The 17878-nt window shown below is 39.9% G+C and overlaps 2 protein-coding genes across 2 annotated transcripts; one reads left to right on the top strand and one right to left on the bottom strand.

The window, feature by feature from the left end:
• Positions 1–276: 276 nt before the first annotated feature.
• On the bottom strand, positions 277–4404 carry tbata (thymus, brain and testes associated). Its single transcript, XM_076092797.1, has 8 exons — positions 4308–4404; positions 3060–3230; positions 2852–2941; positions 2183–2340; positions 1866–1947; positions 1503–1650; positions 1375–1415; positions 277–287 (listed from the first exon to the last, which is right to left on the bottom strand). The coding sequence occupies exons 1-8, from the start codon at positions 4402–4404 to the stop codon at positions 277–279; spliced, it is 798 nt and encodes a 265-aa protein (XP_075948912.1).
• A 6063-nt stretch (positions 4405–10467) lies between these two features.
• Positions 10468–16582, top strand: qrfprb (pyroglutamylated RFamide peptide receptor b). The gene is made up of 6 exons (XM_076092721.1): positions 10468–10834; positions 12600–12758; positions 13974–14035; positions 15540–15775; positions 15964–16061; positions 16185–16582. Exons 1-6 carry the CDS (start codon positions 10468–10470, stop codon positions 16580–16582), a joined length of 1320 nt encoding a protein of 439 aa, XP_075948836.1.
• The last annotated feature ends 1296 nt before the right edge of the window (positions 16583–17878 follow it).

Genomic DNA, 17878 nt, shown 5'->3' with positions numbered 1-17878 from the left:
CTACAGGCTGAGGCTGATGGGAATGTGTTCTGCAGGTATTTGGTCATAAACCAAAGTACTGCACACATTTCTAACTTTTAACCGGATAAAGAATAAAAGTTTGACGGCAACATGAATGTCTGTACAAATTTTAACGGCAATTCATCCAACGCTTGTCAAGACATTTCACCCAAAACCACAAAGCTCAACAAAAAACAACTTTATCAGGAGGCATTATCTGGGGACTGTAGATGTCTGGACAAAGAATTCGGTCTGAAGCGACCAACATTGCCATCCCTACAGCCACTCTGTGAGCGACACGCAGCATGATGGCGAATACACTTATATTGCCAATGATATATTTAGCAATAAAAAAAAAATCTAAAATCCTAGATTATTTTTTGCACACCTTAAACCACATGAACACATCTATCAAGATTCAAGTTTTACTTCCCTGCAAACAAGTTACACTTGTCACTCTCAGTTTCAAAACATGATCCTCCACACAGGCGATATCTCATTATATTGACTTGCGTTTCTAAGAAACCACTACATGGCAAATATGCTACAGTATCAAAGGACCAACAAACATGGGAACCAATAAATCCTTTTCAGCTATCACTATGACAACTAGAGAACTCTATACACTCTGAAGTGGGTGATCTTGAAGATCATTCTGAGCTCCTGCGTGGATTTCAAGGACCTCTGCATCTCCAATCCTCTCTGCAAAAGAATACTCAAGTCTTAAGTGTCACACAAAGCTAGTGATTTGATGTTAACCATAGGTCCATGTGTTCTATAGGAAACATTAATGAAAGTATTTACAATTGTTTACTGTGAATGTTCTGGTTTCCTCCTAATTTGAAGAAAATAAACCCTTTCATACCGAATTACCTTTCACAGGAGAGGTAAAAAAAAATCATACACACAACAATACTGTATATGGAGAGAATGTGGATCGATGTGAATTTCACATTGACACTAGAGTATTTGCTTTACAAAGCATATTAGTCCACAGCCTTTGTGAAAAAAGAAAACCTATCAAAGATGCCCAATCATCCAATCAAGGATGAGCTGAAATACATTCACTGGAGGAGAAAAAGAATACTTTCCTGACTTCTAGAACCTCTTGCTGTGCTATCAAAAAGACTGCTCACGACAAAGAGAGTATACAATAGGTTGATGTACACCATTTCATAGAAGGGCAAGAGCTGTCATTTAATCCTGGGACGTACTGATGGTGGTTTAGCTTAAGTGAAATCTGGAGGTTTATGAGAGGACACCAGCCAAAGACTCCAGCAGGCAGGAGAGAAAAGAGTAAAAGTTATCGTACAATAATCAACAAACAAACTAAAACACATTTAGAGTGAGAAAAGTAGGGCACAATTTCGTTACCTGGTTTGTCGTTGCTGAAGGCTCGCATCTCTTTGTATGAGCTGTGGAATAAATAAGCACGAAACACGCTGAGTTGAAAACATTTTCGAACACAAGAATCAGATAACAATGTGTATAATCCTCCTGACCTCGTTCCCTGTGGTGTTCTCCACTGATCAAACGATGGACCATACAGAGACGGAGATGCACCAGGATGAAAAGCCTCGGGCCGATGATTGCCCCAGACGTTCACACCATCCATAGCTTGCTTGATCATTCCCATGACCAGGTCTTTCTCTGAGGGTACATCGTATAATACTAGTAAAAGAGCTCAGTGGCTCTTGTCATCAGCAGAGCAATTATACCTTCCGTCAGTGGGTAATTAAAATAATTACTGATAAATAGAAATGAGAGATACTGATCATTTCTATAAATGTTTTACTAATTAAAGCAACATCTGTTGCACTGTGCATAAAGTGAACTAATTATCTATGTTAAATGAAGCATTTTACCTCTTTGTCCAGCAAGCAGAAGCCACTGCTGGACCGTAGACAGCGAATCTGTCTGCAGGATCTGACAAAGATGCTCAAACACCTGAAAAGAAAACTAGGATTATCACAACATTATCTGGCAAACCACATCAATTTATATTCAAGGAACTGTGCTGAGGGCTATATTCCAACAGCCTTCGGCAAAAGCTATGAAAATGATTATCTATAATCTTGGAAATGTTTATTTTATTTTCAAATGCCGCTAATCCTTCTACTCCTTCAACCCCACACATTTTCAAAGTGTGGAAGAGCTGAGCATCAGTGGAGGAGTATTTCACCATGAGTTCTTGATCATGAAAGGCCTGAGGATATAGCAGGCGTTGGGAATTGGCTCTGCGTTGGTAAGACTTTGTGGATGGAGGAACGATTCTCCCTGTTTCAGCTGAATATTGAGTCTTTCGGCGGACAAATTCTTCCTCCGGTCGGGCCTGGAATTGTATTGAACAAAATAAGTACAGCAACTTCACTTGAAAATATGTTTCAGTATAACCTTTTATAAGTTAGGAATGTATGAACCAGAAACATTAACAACACACAATTAACAACGCTAGACAAAACCGGAAACATTTGATTGGCGGAGGTTGTTGTGGGACCTGGGAAATAGTGCAACCTCTGAGACTCAATCTGGGTCAAAAAAAGCATCATTCAGAAGTAACCATCCAGAAGAGGATGAATGCATGTAGTGTGCATAAATGCTGATATTTCTTATGCTGTGTTCACACTAAACGCAGGTAAACTTTTTCCACAGCACGATTACATAAAAAGTCAATACAAAGACGGGAGTAGGCACGAAGAGAAGCAAATGACGCTACATATTCGCCGTTGAAACATTTTTAAACCAAAAATGTGTTTCAAGTAGTAAAACAGTTGCTAAGGATGACATGTACGGTGCCGTTAAGTAACCCTAGACATACATTAGATTACAGGATACAGCAATATACATACATCTTTTCTGTCCTTTTGTGCTTGAGGAGACAAACTGACTTTTGCGGCGAGGTCTTTAAGTTCATCCCTCCAGGCTTCTGAAAATTGTGCCGCTGACGAAAGAGGATACATGACTTCCGTTATTCTGATGGTCAATTGCATTCTCTGAAGGCAGAGCTTTCCCAAGAAGAAATAAGAAATTGTAGGGGCCGTGTGTAACATTAAACATACCTGATTTATTTTTGTTACTACTCACTCCATAAATATTCTCAGGGAGACGAAATTCTAAGGATGGATTAGTTGCTTTCCGGAGGACGTGACTCTTGAGAAGTGGATGAGGAAACAATGATGAGGTGACGAACCAATCATCCCTCACCATGCAGACGGGCCGACCATTTAGTCCTGTGGGGAAAGAGAGGCACAATATTCACGGTTCACACAAACACAGAAGGTGAAGCACTTCAACAGTGTGGCACAATCAAAGTGAAATGCCCTGAAGAAATAAAACCTGTACAGAGTCAACGATGATGACTTAATGAGAATCTCAGGGAAGAGAACAACTTCTCTAATGCAGTCGTCTCTTTCATGGACCGTATTAGTATTCCAGGTGTGCCATACAGCTGCTCATTCACAATGTTTTGTAAAGAGGTGGCATTCGGAGCTTAAAGTTACGGTTACGGACACAAATGAGGAAGTCTCGGGAAGAGTAGTGACTAGTGACAAACAAAGGCACCACAGAATAAGAAGTTATTCCAAAGTGGCAGCCCGACATCCTACAGCAGTATGACAGAGGTTAATAATACATTTTTCGTCGACATGAAACTGCAATGCTATTGTTTTCAATATTTGCTGAAAATGCATTGACACATCATTCAGTAACATTTTTAGAGCCTTATGACTGATGGCAGCATCAGTGTTGTTATTATTGCTCTTCGGTTTCGGCGCACAGCTGGCCATGCTTGACAATGGCAGAACAACAGCCTGACAACGGCGGTACGCTGATTGGCTCATTTTTAGTCCCCCAATGGCGCCAATTGGCTCGATCAATATTCAATCAAGAAACCGTTGTATCATAAAACGAGAGCTAAAAGGGAACAGCAGAGTTGGATGAAAATTCTGTCAATACGAGTGACTCCAGGGATTAGTGCAGCTTTAATAACAATAGCTTCCACATTAGGCAATCTTTCAACTCGAAAGTAGATCAGTATTATATGAGATGTATGATGATGGAATTTCATGAATTTGAATTGCTCCCAGCAATGGTGAAATTATACCAAACAGAAAGCTTACACAGTCATTATTTACTGAAGCCAAATACAATTAAATATATACAGGTTCTGACGTCTACTGACGTCTGTACTCCACAGATGAACGAGAAAACATTTAATTTAGGGAAGTGTATGGTGAGGCATGATTAAAATTCAATTTGCTGTAAAAAAGAGTCATAAAGCACATGAATTTATTCTGCCGCATGCTCACCTTGAATATGTTTGACCCGGTTCGGATGAGGGTTGTGCCGTGAGAAGAATGATTGATGACTAAAGGCACCAAAGCGTGGACTGCTTTTCGTCAGCATCTTGGGGAAGTCAGGGCTGTATGGCACCTGATTAGTTTGACTGCTCTCTCTTGTTTTTCCACGGGAGGATGGACTCTGTGCCATCATCAACATATCTTGGAATGACAGTTGAAGGTTTTGTTTGAATCTGAAGGAGTGAAAGAAAAACTCCAAAGTACAGTACTGTTATGAAGGGAAGTGATAGAAATATCGACAGGCGCTTGTGATTGCCAATTTGTGAAGACGCATGCCAAAAACCAAAACCTAACGAGAAGCAAGAGAGGCAGCACTCAAATTTGATTTACTCCAAAAATAATTTACACATTTCAAATTTGACCAAGAAATGTTTCTTTTGTGTTCTACCGAGAAGAAATATTTGAAATCTATTAGAATATAAGGTTGAAGAACCACTTTACCTCCGAAAACCTCCTCCAGCTCAAATCCGTCAGTACTTAATGTGCTGTGTTGCCTTTGTTGCTAAGAAACCCCTACAAACAAGTAACAATGGCATCTGTGCACAATGAGTGACCTTCATTCAGTGTGGATGTCACATGCAGAGACGCAAACAATGTTATGATATTTAATTAAAGAACTGAAGCCTGAAGTAGTTATTTTGATTGTTGAGAAGTAAAAAAATTAAGTTGAATGATGTCGGCATGAACAGTTATACATTTATAATTCCCCAGTTTGCTGCAGCAAATAGTGTGGCCTGTGAGTGTGAATAGTAATGTAAAGACCCTCTGTCTCTTACGATTAAAAGGATCCTGCTGCCTCTGGCTTGTATCATTTGTGGTCGAAACTATATCTGTTTAAGTTTCGACGGATGTTTCTTAACATTTTTCAAGGAACAACAAGATAGTGACTAATATGTACAGACTATTTATTTAATAATGAATTATGACAAACAGTTGGAGCATGATTTTCAGCTCTGAATAGTGTCCGCAGGCATTCCTTTCAGGAAGTGACGGAGAAAAATGGATTTGTGAAGTGAGGGGGATCAGGGTCAACCAGGTGTGAAAGCAGTTAGTGACATTAGGTTCAAACCAGATGTTGGACCGACTGTTAAAGAAGAATCGGTAGGGACAGTTCACAACAATGGATCACTTGAGCTAAAGGACATTTTATTAACGTTAGTCAGCAGCAATGTTTGAATCATACTGGATAAACGTAGACATGGGTTCAGAGCTCCTCCACATCCGCTGGGAAATCTTTTGCATTATTGTTCATTCCCTGGTTCATTTTATGAAAATAATATTCATGAGCCGACAGTGAAAAAAGGAAGAAAAAACTAAAACATTTTGTTTGCTATATCCATGCACAAATAGAAATGTAAAGACGGCTGTGAGGAGTGAATCTCTGGAGTCTTACAGCGACGTTAACGAGCAATTAGTTGAGAATTGTTTGTCAGAAACAGTTACAATGAAAATACACTGTCTCATTATGTATGAAAACTGTCTCAGCCTTGAGATATATATATATATATATATATATATATATATAATCAGGTGTGTAAACCAACATTGACAAACACAATCTTGATAGAGCTTTCAACAGCAGCTTTATGCCGTCATTATGAGCCACTGTGAGTCTCCGCAAGCTCACTTTTTTGTAGCCGACCACAGGTAGACTGTACAGTATATAGTGGGGTACAAAAAGTGTTATTCCCTGCTAAATTTGTTATTACTAGGGCACCTGAGTTACTTCTCACAACTACACATTATCCTGTTGTAATGAAAAGATGTACTTTATTGTGAAATTTGTCTTGGGCTTCAAGCCGCTGCATCAACTTGCCAGCCTCACACTCCACATGCAGGCATAGAACATGGATCATACATACACTCATGCATGAACATTTTTTTGTCACAAAGATATTTATATGAGAAACCTTATTCATGGGTACATTGTGAACGCTTATTGTGGTCACCAATTGACTTTAGGTCGAATATATCATTTCCTCAGTTTTCCTCACCTTCACAATAAGGTGGTGAGCATCACACCAGTCCACAAAGTGTTTGATTTCAGAGTGAAAAAGTGGTGTGTCTTGATCTTGGTGTAGTGAACCAAGAATGGTGGTGTCATTTGAGGATTTCACAATGTCATTTTGGGGGAGTTTTGCTCACACTTCACTAACGTGAATAGAACTGGGGAGCTAACACACCCTTGGAGGGCACCTGTGCTAAAAGATTTAGGGTCAGATATTGGTCATGTTCTTTTCACTGCATTAGTAACTTGTACTGGTTGGTGTAGGCGCCTACAAAGCATTCGGTGGAACTGGGGCGAATTCTGCCACAGCCCAGTATTCCTACAGCGATTACTTTCATATAAGAAGTTGAAACACTTTCGCAGAATTTCCTGTCTTGCGATAGGGTTGTTACATCCAGGTGAAGCTTATTACTGCAGTTGAGGAAAAGTGGCATTGTGTGTCATGGCGCGTTCTGTGCCTTTTCATTGGGCATCAAAATCATGTTTACAAGCGTATTGTCGAAAGAATAGACTTACAGTGTATGCTTATATCTTAACACTTCGAGTCGCAGTTATGCCCTCGACACGCGCCTGCACAGAGCCGGTAGAGCCATCTGCATAGATTCGAATGAGAGCGTATCTTTTTTTGTGAGACGTGCGAGTAAAAAACATATCTTATACATCTGCGGTTAGTCAATTGTGGGTTGTTGCAGTTCCTTTCTCTCCTTGTTCTACATCTTTCCTGTATGCTACTGAGTCTCTATCTGCTCTTTTCTTTACTTATCTAGTGTCTTTTCTTCTCTTTTCTGCATAGCATCTACTGAAACTATTTGCCTGTTTAGGGTCTTCAATGTCAGTGTCTGATACACTCTTATCATTCTGTGCTGCAGTACATGTAGTTCTAGATGTAAGCAAAACCAGTTATGTCGCGAGCTTTGTGGCTTAGACCAGGTTTAAACAAAGATAAAAATAAACGTCTCTCAACTTTATTGGCAATTGCAACAGTGTCGTTCAAAATGTCTTCCATAAAATCCTCGACATTATGCTTTTCAAAACTTAAATCAAGCATCTTTTCAGCTCGTCTCACCATCAAAGAGCAGTGAGTTGACACAGTGATGAGTCTTAATTTGAGTGGTCCTTAACGCATTAGAAGCAATAATTGTGTGTCTTTATCCTGCTTATAATTATAATAGGAGCGGAGAGGTGAGCTTGGGTTATCTCATGCTGGTCTTGGCCTATTTCCAGTTTTGTCCAGTCGAAGTCCTTTCACAAAATCAACTTCAGTATTTCATCGTCCTCAGCTCCTTCTTTCACGTTGAATATGCTGATTGAGTTTGGTCATGATTTGCTCTCTAAAAAGTCCATCTTATTGCCCACGTCTTTCCGATTTCTCAGTAGATGGTTTAGATGGAGGATTATCTCTCTTTCTTCCAACATGTATAACCTCTCCTCCGCCGCCCACCTATTCCCGGGTGTTGTTGTGCTCTTGTTTAAGCTTCTTTAAGGCTTCTTTCGTTTCAGTTCTCAAGTCTTTCCTGAGGTTTTTCCGATTTTTCCGTAATGTCGTCCATAAATCTTTGGAGCAGTTGTTCCATCGTGTGTTCTCTTGTTTTTTTTTTTGGTTTCAGACTTCTCTTTTCCAATTTGTTCGATGGCTGTTCTCCAAATTCATAAACTTCTGCAGCCAATCGTTTAGTAATGTTGGCATAGGATTTTACCCTATTTATGCGTATTATCTAACCAATCGGGAGCTTTTTTCCTCATACTGTCATCACCCACGCGCTTCAGACAGAAGCCCTTATCCTTTGATTGCCTCCCAGTGTGAGAAAGGGCCTTTTTTACTCCTTCTGGCAAGCTTCAAGAATGTCTTCTGAGCTGCTTAACATCCTGTTAAAGTAAAAAGAAAATGATAGATGTATTGATTGCAGCAGCATTTAGACCAGTTGGCTCTTTCTGGGTAAAAAATAAATATAAATGCACTGGGAACCTCTTTAGGGCATGCAAAGGGTTATGTCCAGTATACTTATGTCCCTTTGGAGCCTTTGTAATGTTTACATTTAAGTGCTTTCATGGTCAAAGGCTGCAGTATGTTTGCTATGTAAGATTGCATATTTTTCAGCCTAGACCTTTAGATCACTTTTATATCTTGGTAATTTCATCACTTTCAGGATTCATGATAAAAACCCTGTTTTCATGTTTTAATCTAGATAACACCAAACCACTTAAAGTTTGTTTTTTATCTCCCTTTGTGCTCACATTTGTCCTTGGTTATTTTAATATTTTCAGTGGACCGACTCACACCAAAGGTTACAATCTACATCTGTTGCTTTATTTGATCTAACACCAAGCTCTTTAGAGAACGTGGTCGATGTCTCTTTTTTCTTTTCGACTCCTTCGCCCACCCCTCCGACATACCTTTATTTGAGTCTCAATGTTTAAGAACATTTTTAGACACAATTGCTCAATTTAAAGGAGATGCTGTTAAACACAATGTTTGGGTTGCACACGACTAAATAACCTCATCACAGATATCAAAAGCAAAGAAGAGCAGAAAGAAACATTTTAACAGAAACTTCAAGAGTCATTTACTAACTGATTTCAGATTTAGGGCCGTATTTAGTTAATATATGCTGCCTCTAGGACACATATTCTATAAACACACACAGTGCACAGTGCAGGCTGAAATCCTCAAGCAGGTCGGTCCAAACAGGCTGAAAGAACTTTTCAGTCTAGACAGCCATTTTGGCACCCCCTGGCTGAGCATCTCATGATGGAAGATCAGTAAATCAATTCCTTTCTTTGCCCGTTTTAACTCTGCCTTCTTTTTAACATGTTTTCAACCTTTTATTCTATTTCTCTTGTTTTTTTCATAATTTTGTGAAGCTCAACAACAGTTGTTGTTTTTTGTATTAACTGGCAGTGACAACTTTTAACATTAGATTAATTTAGCAAATTCAAACAACACAAATGTTAAACTGTTAGCTGCAGCTACCTAATGGATTTGCATCAGCCCCAAACAGCTTATTGGCATCAATGCATCCTCCCCCGTCTGTCTGGTTTAAATACGCTCTCACACAGCGAAATATAGGCCTTGCTATATCTTTTGAACCGACAACGCACAGTGCTGCTGCCTTTCTTTGTCTGTGTATTCATGTATTCAACATAGGGCAAGAATCTCTCTATTCAGTTAATTGTTAATGTAGAAAGGCTGCTTTGCTGTACTTTCGTGTTTATTAAAGATCATCCGGCTCCAACATAAATGCAGCTCTAAGACTTTTCTATTAATCTCTTAATAGTAATAGTAATAATGGAAAAATTGTATGGTAAAAAACAAGACTGTGCTTACAGCATTCATGTCTTCAGCCATGCTAGTTACATGGATCTGTGGATGGATATGTTGGTCGGTCGGTCGGTCCACCACTTTGGTCCACGCTGAAATATCTCAACCACTATTGGATGGAATGCCAACATTTACCATAATCTAACATAATGTACTGTATGTCAAACAGGTGTCGACATCAAAATGTCATAAAAAATGTCAAAGTATAGTGTGTCATAAAAAGTCATACAAATGCATAATATGCCATAGAAACAAATGTCATAGAAAACATGTTGTAAGGCATAGCATAGTTGGCCTTATAATGTCATAAAATGTTCATAGTATGTGATATAAATGCCATAAAAAGTCATAGTGACATAAAAAAACATACTATAGTTTGTCACAAAAATGTCATAATACAGACCACGCTCTGTCAATTTGATTTCTTGATTTTCATCTGCAACAAAGGTGTTAGTAAGAGATATCACAAAGCGAAATGCAATTGCAATGATTTGCATAATGTAGTGTCTTGTGTGTGCAGATTCAAGGCTAAATGTATAAACGTAAATTACCGACCATAAAGTATGAAATATTCATACATCACACTAATTGATCGTGTCCCACACGCACGCACGCACGCACGCGCGCACACGCATAAAGAGCAACAGTTGCAGCAGCTATACAGCTGTTGGATGAAGGAGACAGCGCACCACCCGGACGCACTCGTGGGGTTAAAGAGAAGCTCTCGCAGCTCTGACACGTTTTTTTTTAGTTTTCCTGCCAGAGAGCGGGTTGTTCTCAGGATGGCAGCAGCTTCGACAGATTCAGGGCAAGGGTCCACCAAGATAACTCCCGAAGCGTTTCAGGAGATGCTCGAGCACTACAACCTGAGCCGCCAAGAGTTTATCAACACTTACAACATCCAGCCGCTCGTCTACATCCCCGTGTTACCGTACAGCGCCAAGTGCACCTTCGTGATCATGTACATGCTTATTTTCGTCCTGGCTCTGGCTGGAAATAGTTTGGTCATCTACATAGTTTTGAAGAAACGCGCGGTACAGACGGCGACCGATATTTTTATTTGCTCTCTGGCGGTCAGTGACCTGCTCATCACTTTCTTCTGCATACCTTTCACTCTGCTGCAAAACATCACGTCCGAGTGGTTCGGAGGTGAGTTTTTTTTTTTTAAACCTCTTATCTTATGTTTCATTGGCTACTTATTCAGGCAATGACACCAATACGAGGCATTATCTTGATGGGAGTAATGATTTTAATATGGGAAAATACGGTAATAAAGGCGCATTCAAACCTGTTTATTCTCTTGTTTACTCCTCACAATAAAATCAGATAGAAGTCCGTCATTTACTCAAAATACAATTTATTAAAGCACTATAAGTACATCTTGTAACTGAATGAATGTCTGAACATTGAAGGAAGCCAAACACAGACTCGTGCTGATTCTGACACTGGTTGTCAACCCGAAACAAGCAGAGCAAACCGGGAATTAGGTTGGCCAGCAATCAAGGCAAAACATTGATCCCTTCAAGACAGCTACTGCAGGAGCTTTTTACACGGATCAATAAATGCATTGATGGGTGCCACATGTAACTATTTAGTATTGGAATATTACAGTTTTGTTTTGCAGGATGCACTGTCTTTCGCATTAGCAAACTTTTACGTGTAACTCAGAGGCGCTGACTCAACTTTCTGATGCTCCAATTCAGGGTGCTGTCAGTCTGTATAGTATAGAATGCCATAACATGTCATTGACAATGTCATAGTATAGTGTGTCACAAAAAGTCATTGTATGTCATAGAAATAATAATAACGTCTTAGCATATAATATGCCATGAAAAAGTCGTAGTAATGCATGTCATAGATATAACATCACAGTATATAAGTGTGTCATAAAATCTTCAAACAAACAAAAACATTGATCCCTTCAAGGAATGAGGCGAGCTGCAACAGAAGCTGATACACAAGCTAGATGACAGATTGAGCCCTCATGTGTTCTCTGGGGTTCAATATGAATAAACAAAACTGTGACTTTTTAGTCCCCGAACTGGGAGGAGTTTTAGGAATATAAGATATATCATATCTTTAAAATATTTCTACACAGCTCAATAAATACATTGATGATTGTCACATTTAGCCTTGGAATATAACAGGCTTATGTATTTATTCAATTTGTGACGCTCATGTCAAACTTTGCAGAGGGTAGAGGACACAAAATAATGAACAGGCAATGCTATGTAATAAAAACAAAGAAATTAGTCAGAGGTGTTGATTCATACTTTTTGATGCTGGTGCAGTCACACTACAGTCTAATGAATTGTTTCTGTTGTAAAATACTGCATTGCATAATATTTACATGCTTTTCTGTTACTATCAAGGTGGACACCTGATAATATACAACTCTCCTACAGCCTCTAAAAGGCACCAGAGAGCTGAGTCAAAACACCTGTTTGCCGTTGTGTCCTCATGAACTGAGCATCATCAGCTTTACAGATGTCATCATATTTAACAGTTCACAATATAGTGAACATGTCTGATACCAACAAGGACACCTTATTGAAATGTAGCAACATTCAATGTATCTTAGCAATTGAAGGCCAGCTCAAAGCATGTGCTCCTATTAAAATGCGGTCACAATTAGTTCAGGTTGAATCAAAGCAGACTTAACACGAGGGTCTTACTGCGCTGCTAATTTTCTCCTGGGTTTCAGCTCCGTGCGTCATTAGCTGTGACATATGTATGTTCAACAGTAATCAGAGATGGTTTTGACATTTCAATGAAACCCCACAGGAAGATGAAAAGGATGAGGGAGCGCTCACCTCCGTTTCTAGTCTCTGGTCAACAAAAGGAGTGCAGCGAACTCTCATTGAAATACATGCTGTCCGCTGTTTCTAGGTAACTGTATCTGTTTTTCTTGCAGGGGTTTTGGTTTGCAAGACAGTTCCCTTTGTGCAGACTACAGCCATAGTGACGGGCATCCTCACAATGACCTGCATTGCCATTGAGAGATACCAGGGCATTGTCTTCCCACTGAAAATGAGGAGGCAGTACTCGTCGAAAAGAGCGTACAATATGCTAGGTATTCTATATCTCTGTGCCTCATTGTGCTCTTTAGAGTGGACATATTTGTGTGTTAAAGGGATCCTCTGCTCTGTGAGCAAGATGAAGGCTCCTCTGATTTATAAAAAGGAAATAACCATTCTGTTAGCTTCTCTTCTGAGATATGCAGGTCAAATTAACGCTTTGTGTCAAAAAGTTGGATTAACGCAATCAGTTTGCACTCCAGCCCAATATGGCCAAAGCTGATTGGTTGATCCAACTTCCTGTCAGCGGGTTGGATACAGAGAGACTAAGACTATACCCCAAAGTAAGTGGAGTAGTGTCAGAGAAAACAGCAACGCAAACGCCTCGGGACAAAAAGAAGCATTTTCCAGCCGTAATCCCTTGCACAGCGAGGGCAGTATGAAGGAAAGCAGCAGGAAACAAATGACTGAAAGCGTTTAAAGTGCTGCATGCAGCTCTCGCCCTCTGAGCATTCAACATGAAAATGTATTAACCTCTTCAAGTCTCGACACATTTATCCCGTATTTTATGCAAACTTGAAAATTGTTGTTGTTTACATCAGGATGATTTGGCAATGATCTGTCTCCTCGAGGTCATATTTTAAGGTACTGCCCCAATGGTATATCAGCAATGACACCACATAAATATTAGATGAGATGAATGTTATATAGAATTCAGGTTTATTTTCAAAATGTATTTAATATTGCTGTATTGATGATATGATGGATGGTAAACTGTTATTACATCTATATATATTAATGTTAAGTCATTTTTTGAAAAAATGCTTTTATATCAATATCAGTCTTAAAACCCACATAATGTGTCAAGCTGAAAAGTGAGAAGAAACCCAAACTGTCCTTATGAAACTCCACAACAGAATGGATAATATTAGCTCTTAACTCAATGTCTCCTCATCTGAAATAATCCTTGATTTATGTATATATGTTTAGTAAGTGGCAAGGATAGTAAGTGCTGATATTTCTGGTAAATAATGACTAAAGCACTGCAATTAGGTCTGTCGTGTAGCATGCCACGCACTCTCACACAATGACTTTGGCATGATTGACAGCTTGTTATTCACGTGAAAGGTATTTAATTATGCAGCTGCTGTGACTGGTGTTTGCACAGGTTTCTCCATGAATATCATTGCCAGCTACTGTATGTAGTATTTAAACTGCGTTTTCTGCAGATTTTACCAGCTTGTAATTCTTTTACTTGTCGTATCCTGCAGGGCTGGTATGGATTGCCTCAGTGATAGTGGGTTCACCAATGCTGTTTGTGCAACAGCTAGAGGTAAGTGTTCACATTGAATTGAATGGCTGAGAAATGCTAGTTGGCTTTTTCAGCTTGTTATTTGGTATATGAAGCTTAGCGGAAGTTCAGTCAAGAAGACTCTCTTTACACTCCTTTCATTCATAAATCTCTGTCTCTCTCTGGCTGTGACTTCCGCCCTATCAGCTGATTGTGGGCGTTCACTTTTAAGTTAACCAACCAGATCTGCCACGGTTTCCTTAAGCCAATCACATCTTTGCTTTCATCTCTGCTGTTGTCAGTTGTCATTGCAGCACAATCCGATACGACCCTCCTCCACCCCACTCACCTCCAGTCAGCATCACAGTCATGGTCCTCATTCATCATCGGATCGCAGCACCTCCCTTCACTATGCCTTATCTAACCTCAGCATCACTACCCCTTTATTACAGTCCAATCGCCAAAGCCTTTTCACTATTCATCTCTTATGCATGTGTAATAGATTATTGTTCATTCTAATGAAGTCTCTCCAGATTTAAACAATAGAATCATGCCAAATGCAGTCACATTGAATGCGTGATTCAAGCGGCCTAGGACGGCAAATTACCACCAGAGCCAAGTCAGTGGTCTGCAAGTCTGGCACAAAAACAAAGAGACAACATGCGACACGGCAGGAGAGGGAAAGACAGGAAAACAGAAAGGAACCAGACTTAGGCACAGCCATGGCCTTAAAAATTGAGTGAAAAGATTTTTCAAAATGTTTGGTTTCATAATGAATCTATGCCCAGTTTTGACTTTTTGACCAGCTGGATTTCTTATTTTTTTTATTCATGGATAGTGCATTCCACTGTGCTACAGTCTATAAGGGATGTGCTACTTAAAAAAAAAAAAGATTGTCAGAGAAAGAAGAAACCATCAAAGAATGAAGGAACTAGTTTAGTTCGGTGAATTTGTGGCTGTAAACCTGTTCTGCTAATGTTAGTGTAAGGCAGAAGCCTGCAATAATGCTGATTTTGTTCATACTGCTGTCAAATTGTTGACAGTGAGGATGGTATTCTTTTGCTAGTTTTACAGAGTAAAACCTTGTTTATTCATTGATACTGACGTGTGGTTTGTGTTCTAGGTACTGAAGTGATGCTGAGGTTGTTGTGGTTTGGCCGAATACTGTGTGGATGATTGCCTTGCATGGTCTGTTGTTGCTCTGTGGTAATCCAATAACAAAAGGCCAGCGACACCACGCTGGGCGTCATGATCCTGGTGTGCATGTTCTACAGAATGAATAACAATAACAATTCTTAAGCCCTATTTGCACAATATCAGTATTACCTGGGGACCTCTAGTAATTTGTAATAATTGCGGAGGTTGTCTGTGATCTTAATCCTATGCAAAACACAAATTACCTACGATATTTCACACAGAAGTCATGTGATACTATTAGTCCTGTGCGAATCGGAATCTTGTGAATTGGGGTCGCCTTTTTCTGGTCAAGCTTAGTAGTATGCGCTGGTCAATCAGGACTAACAGCTTCTCTCCTTCCCTCTCTAAGGTGAAGTACGACTTCCTGTATGATCACTACCACGTGTGCTGTCAGGAGAGTTGGCGCTCTCTCACTCACAGGCAGGTGTACACCACCTTCATCATGGTGGCTCTTTTCCTGATCCCCCTGGCAGCCATGCTTTTGCTGTACACACGCATCACCATTGAGTTGTGGATCCGCAAGAGGGTGGGCGACTCCTCGGTCCTCAACACCATGAACCACAGGGAGATCAGTAAGATCTCAAGGTACGCTAGACAGCACAGGTGTCTCACTGTCATATTTTTGCATTTTTATCACATTTATTCTAGGCATCATGTCTCCTGGTAGTATGGATTTGTTTCGCGTTTCAAAAAACGAAATTGGCTGTAGTTGGTGATGGGAAGCCAGTGAAGGATCTATAACAAGTAAACTTGTCTGCTGTGAATTTCTACAGGAAAAAGAAAAGAGCCGTTAAAATGATGATCACCATCGTTCTGCTCTTCACCATTTGCTGGGCACCGTTCCACACAGTCCACATGCTGTTCGAGTACTGTAAGTACAGCTGAAGTCTATATGAATTTGAATGTAATGTAGCATATAGCTGTTTATTTAAAAGTATCTGTCCAGCTCATCAGTTTGAGTTTTTAATCTCTTTGTCTGTGTGGTATTGTCCAGATGACCTGGAAAAGAAATATGACGGAGTCACACTAAGCATGATCATCGCCGTTGTTCAGGCCATCGGGTTCTTCAACAGCTTCAACAATCCAATTGTGTACGCCTTCATGAACGAGAACTTCAAGAAGAGCTGCGTCTCCACCCTCTCCCACTGCATACATAAGCCTAACCAGCAAGGCGGCGCCGTGGCGATGCCGAAACTGACCGTGCAGTACATCAAACCTCAAAGCAGAGAAGCCTTCCTGGGATCAGATGAAGGCAACAGATTGAACCAGCACTCGGCAGAGAAAGGACCTTCAAGTTCGCTCCACGGAGAGAGCTTGTTAGGAATAATAGGAGAAAAAATCTCCACCATACAAACAGAGCTCCCTGCAAACAGCTCCTCTCAAGTCAAATGACAACCGGCTCAAAGTTCAGGTGTTTAGCCGTTGAACTCGCCCCTCCTTTGGCTGTCAGTCAACAGCTGCAGGTGCATCAGATGTGATTTTAAATCTCACTGTTGTGGTTCAAAGACCCAAAATATCTCTCTGCAGTGCCAGAGGCCAGAGCGTATTCTTCATTCTGGTCAGGACAACAGCAGAAAGGAAATGAAGGAATACCAAAAAGGGGCAGTTTTGCTGCACTTGGGGCAATCAGGACCAGGGTTCAGACAGTGAAACACCTTTTTATTTTTACCTGAATAGAGAAATCAGTTCTGTTGAGATGTCTCTGACATCTGCAGGACATAAAGCCTCTCTCAGTCAGCATTTTATGATTTGTCGAAGGGAACCATGTTCAATTCCATCCCAAATAAGCAGAAACTGTTCCCACGGTGGTGTTATGATAGACTGAGAACTGTTCAGAAAAGAACATAGAGGACACTGATTTTAACAGGATTAATTAATTGGATCCACTGATGGGAGTTGTGGCATTACACACACACACACACACACAAAGGACAAGACTAGTTTTAATGTGTGTGCTTTATTGTGCTGTGGCATATTTTTGTAGCAATAACATCTAGATGCAACTTTTGTGAATGTTTTCATTTTGGTGCATCTTTAAAGTCAGTAAGACTTTCTGTAATTTGTAACAACAGCTTGGCTTTTATTCATAGTTCTGTACAGATTGTTACTTTTAAACATTTTGCTTTAAAATTGAAATCAGTGTAAATTATTGTTTTTCTTTGTTTTTAAATATTGTATGCAGATCACTGGATTACAATGCCAGTCGGCTCTGTTCTTGGCTTGTGTCACGCAATTATTTGTTGTGCTCTGTCTCTTTGCAAGAATGGGATTTTGCAGAAATTGAGGTCATAATCCTGTTGGTATATAAAATTTTAAATTGAGTAAAATTACTTATTGTTAATCGTTTCTTTGTTTTCGGCATGCATCCAAATAGGGGCATTCTAATTTAGGGACTGTTTGAAAATGATATGAATGGGGCTGAACCTAATGCTTAACTTTTCAATTAAGACTTTTTTCGACATGCTATACTAAGTCATAGTACAGTCATAGCATCGTATATAAAGTCATACCATAATAGTAATACTGTATAGAGGCACTTGAAATACTCCCTCTAGTCACTCAAGTCATTAGCTCACCTGGTAGAGCAAGTGTTTAAAGTCACAATCGAAGGCTCAAACCAACCTGTTCATTGAACGCTCGCTCTACCAGGTGAGCTAATGACTTGAGGGACAAGTGGGAGTATTTCAG

Source organism: Anarhichas minor, unplaced genomic scaffold (genome assembly GCF_050575085.1).
Source record: "Anarhichas minor isolate MPS153535 unplaced genomic scaffold, ASM5057508v1 ptg000017l, whole genome shotgun sequence".
Lineage (NCBI taxonomy): Eukaryota > Metazoa > Chordata > Actinopteri > Perciformes > Anarhichadidae > Anarhichas > Anarhichas minor.
This window is presented reverse-complemented; position numbering and strand designations above follow the sequence as displayed.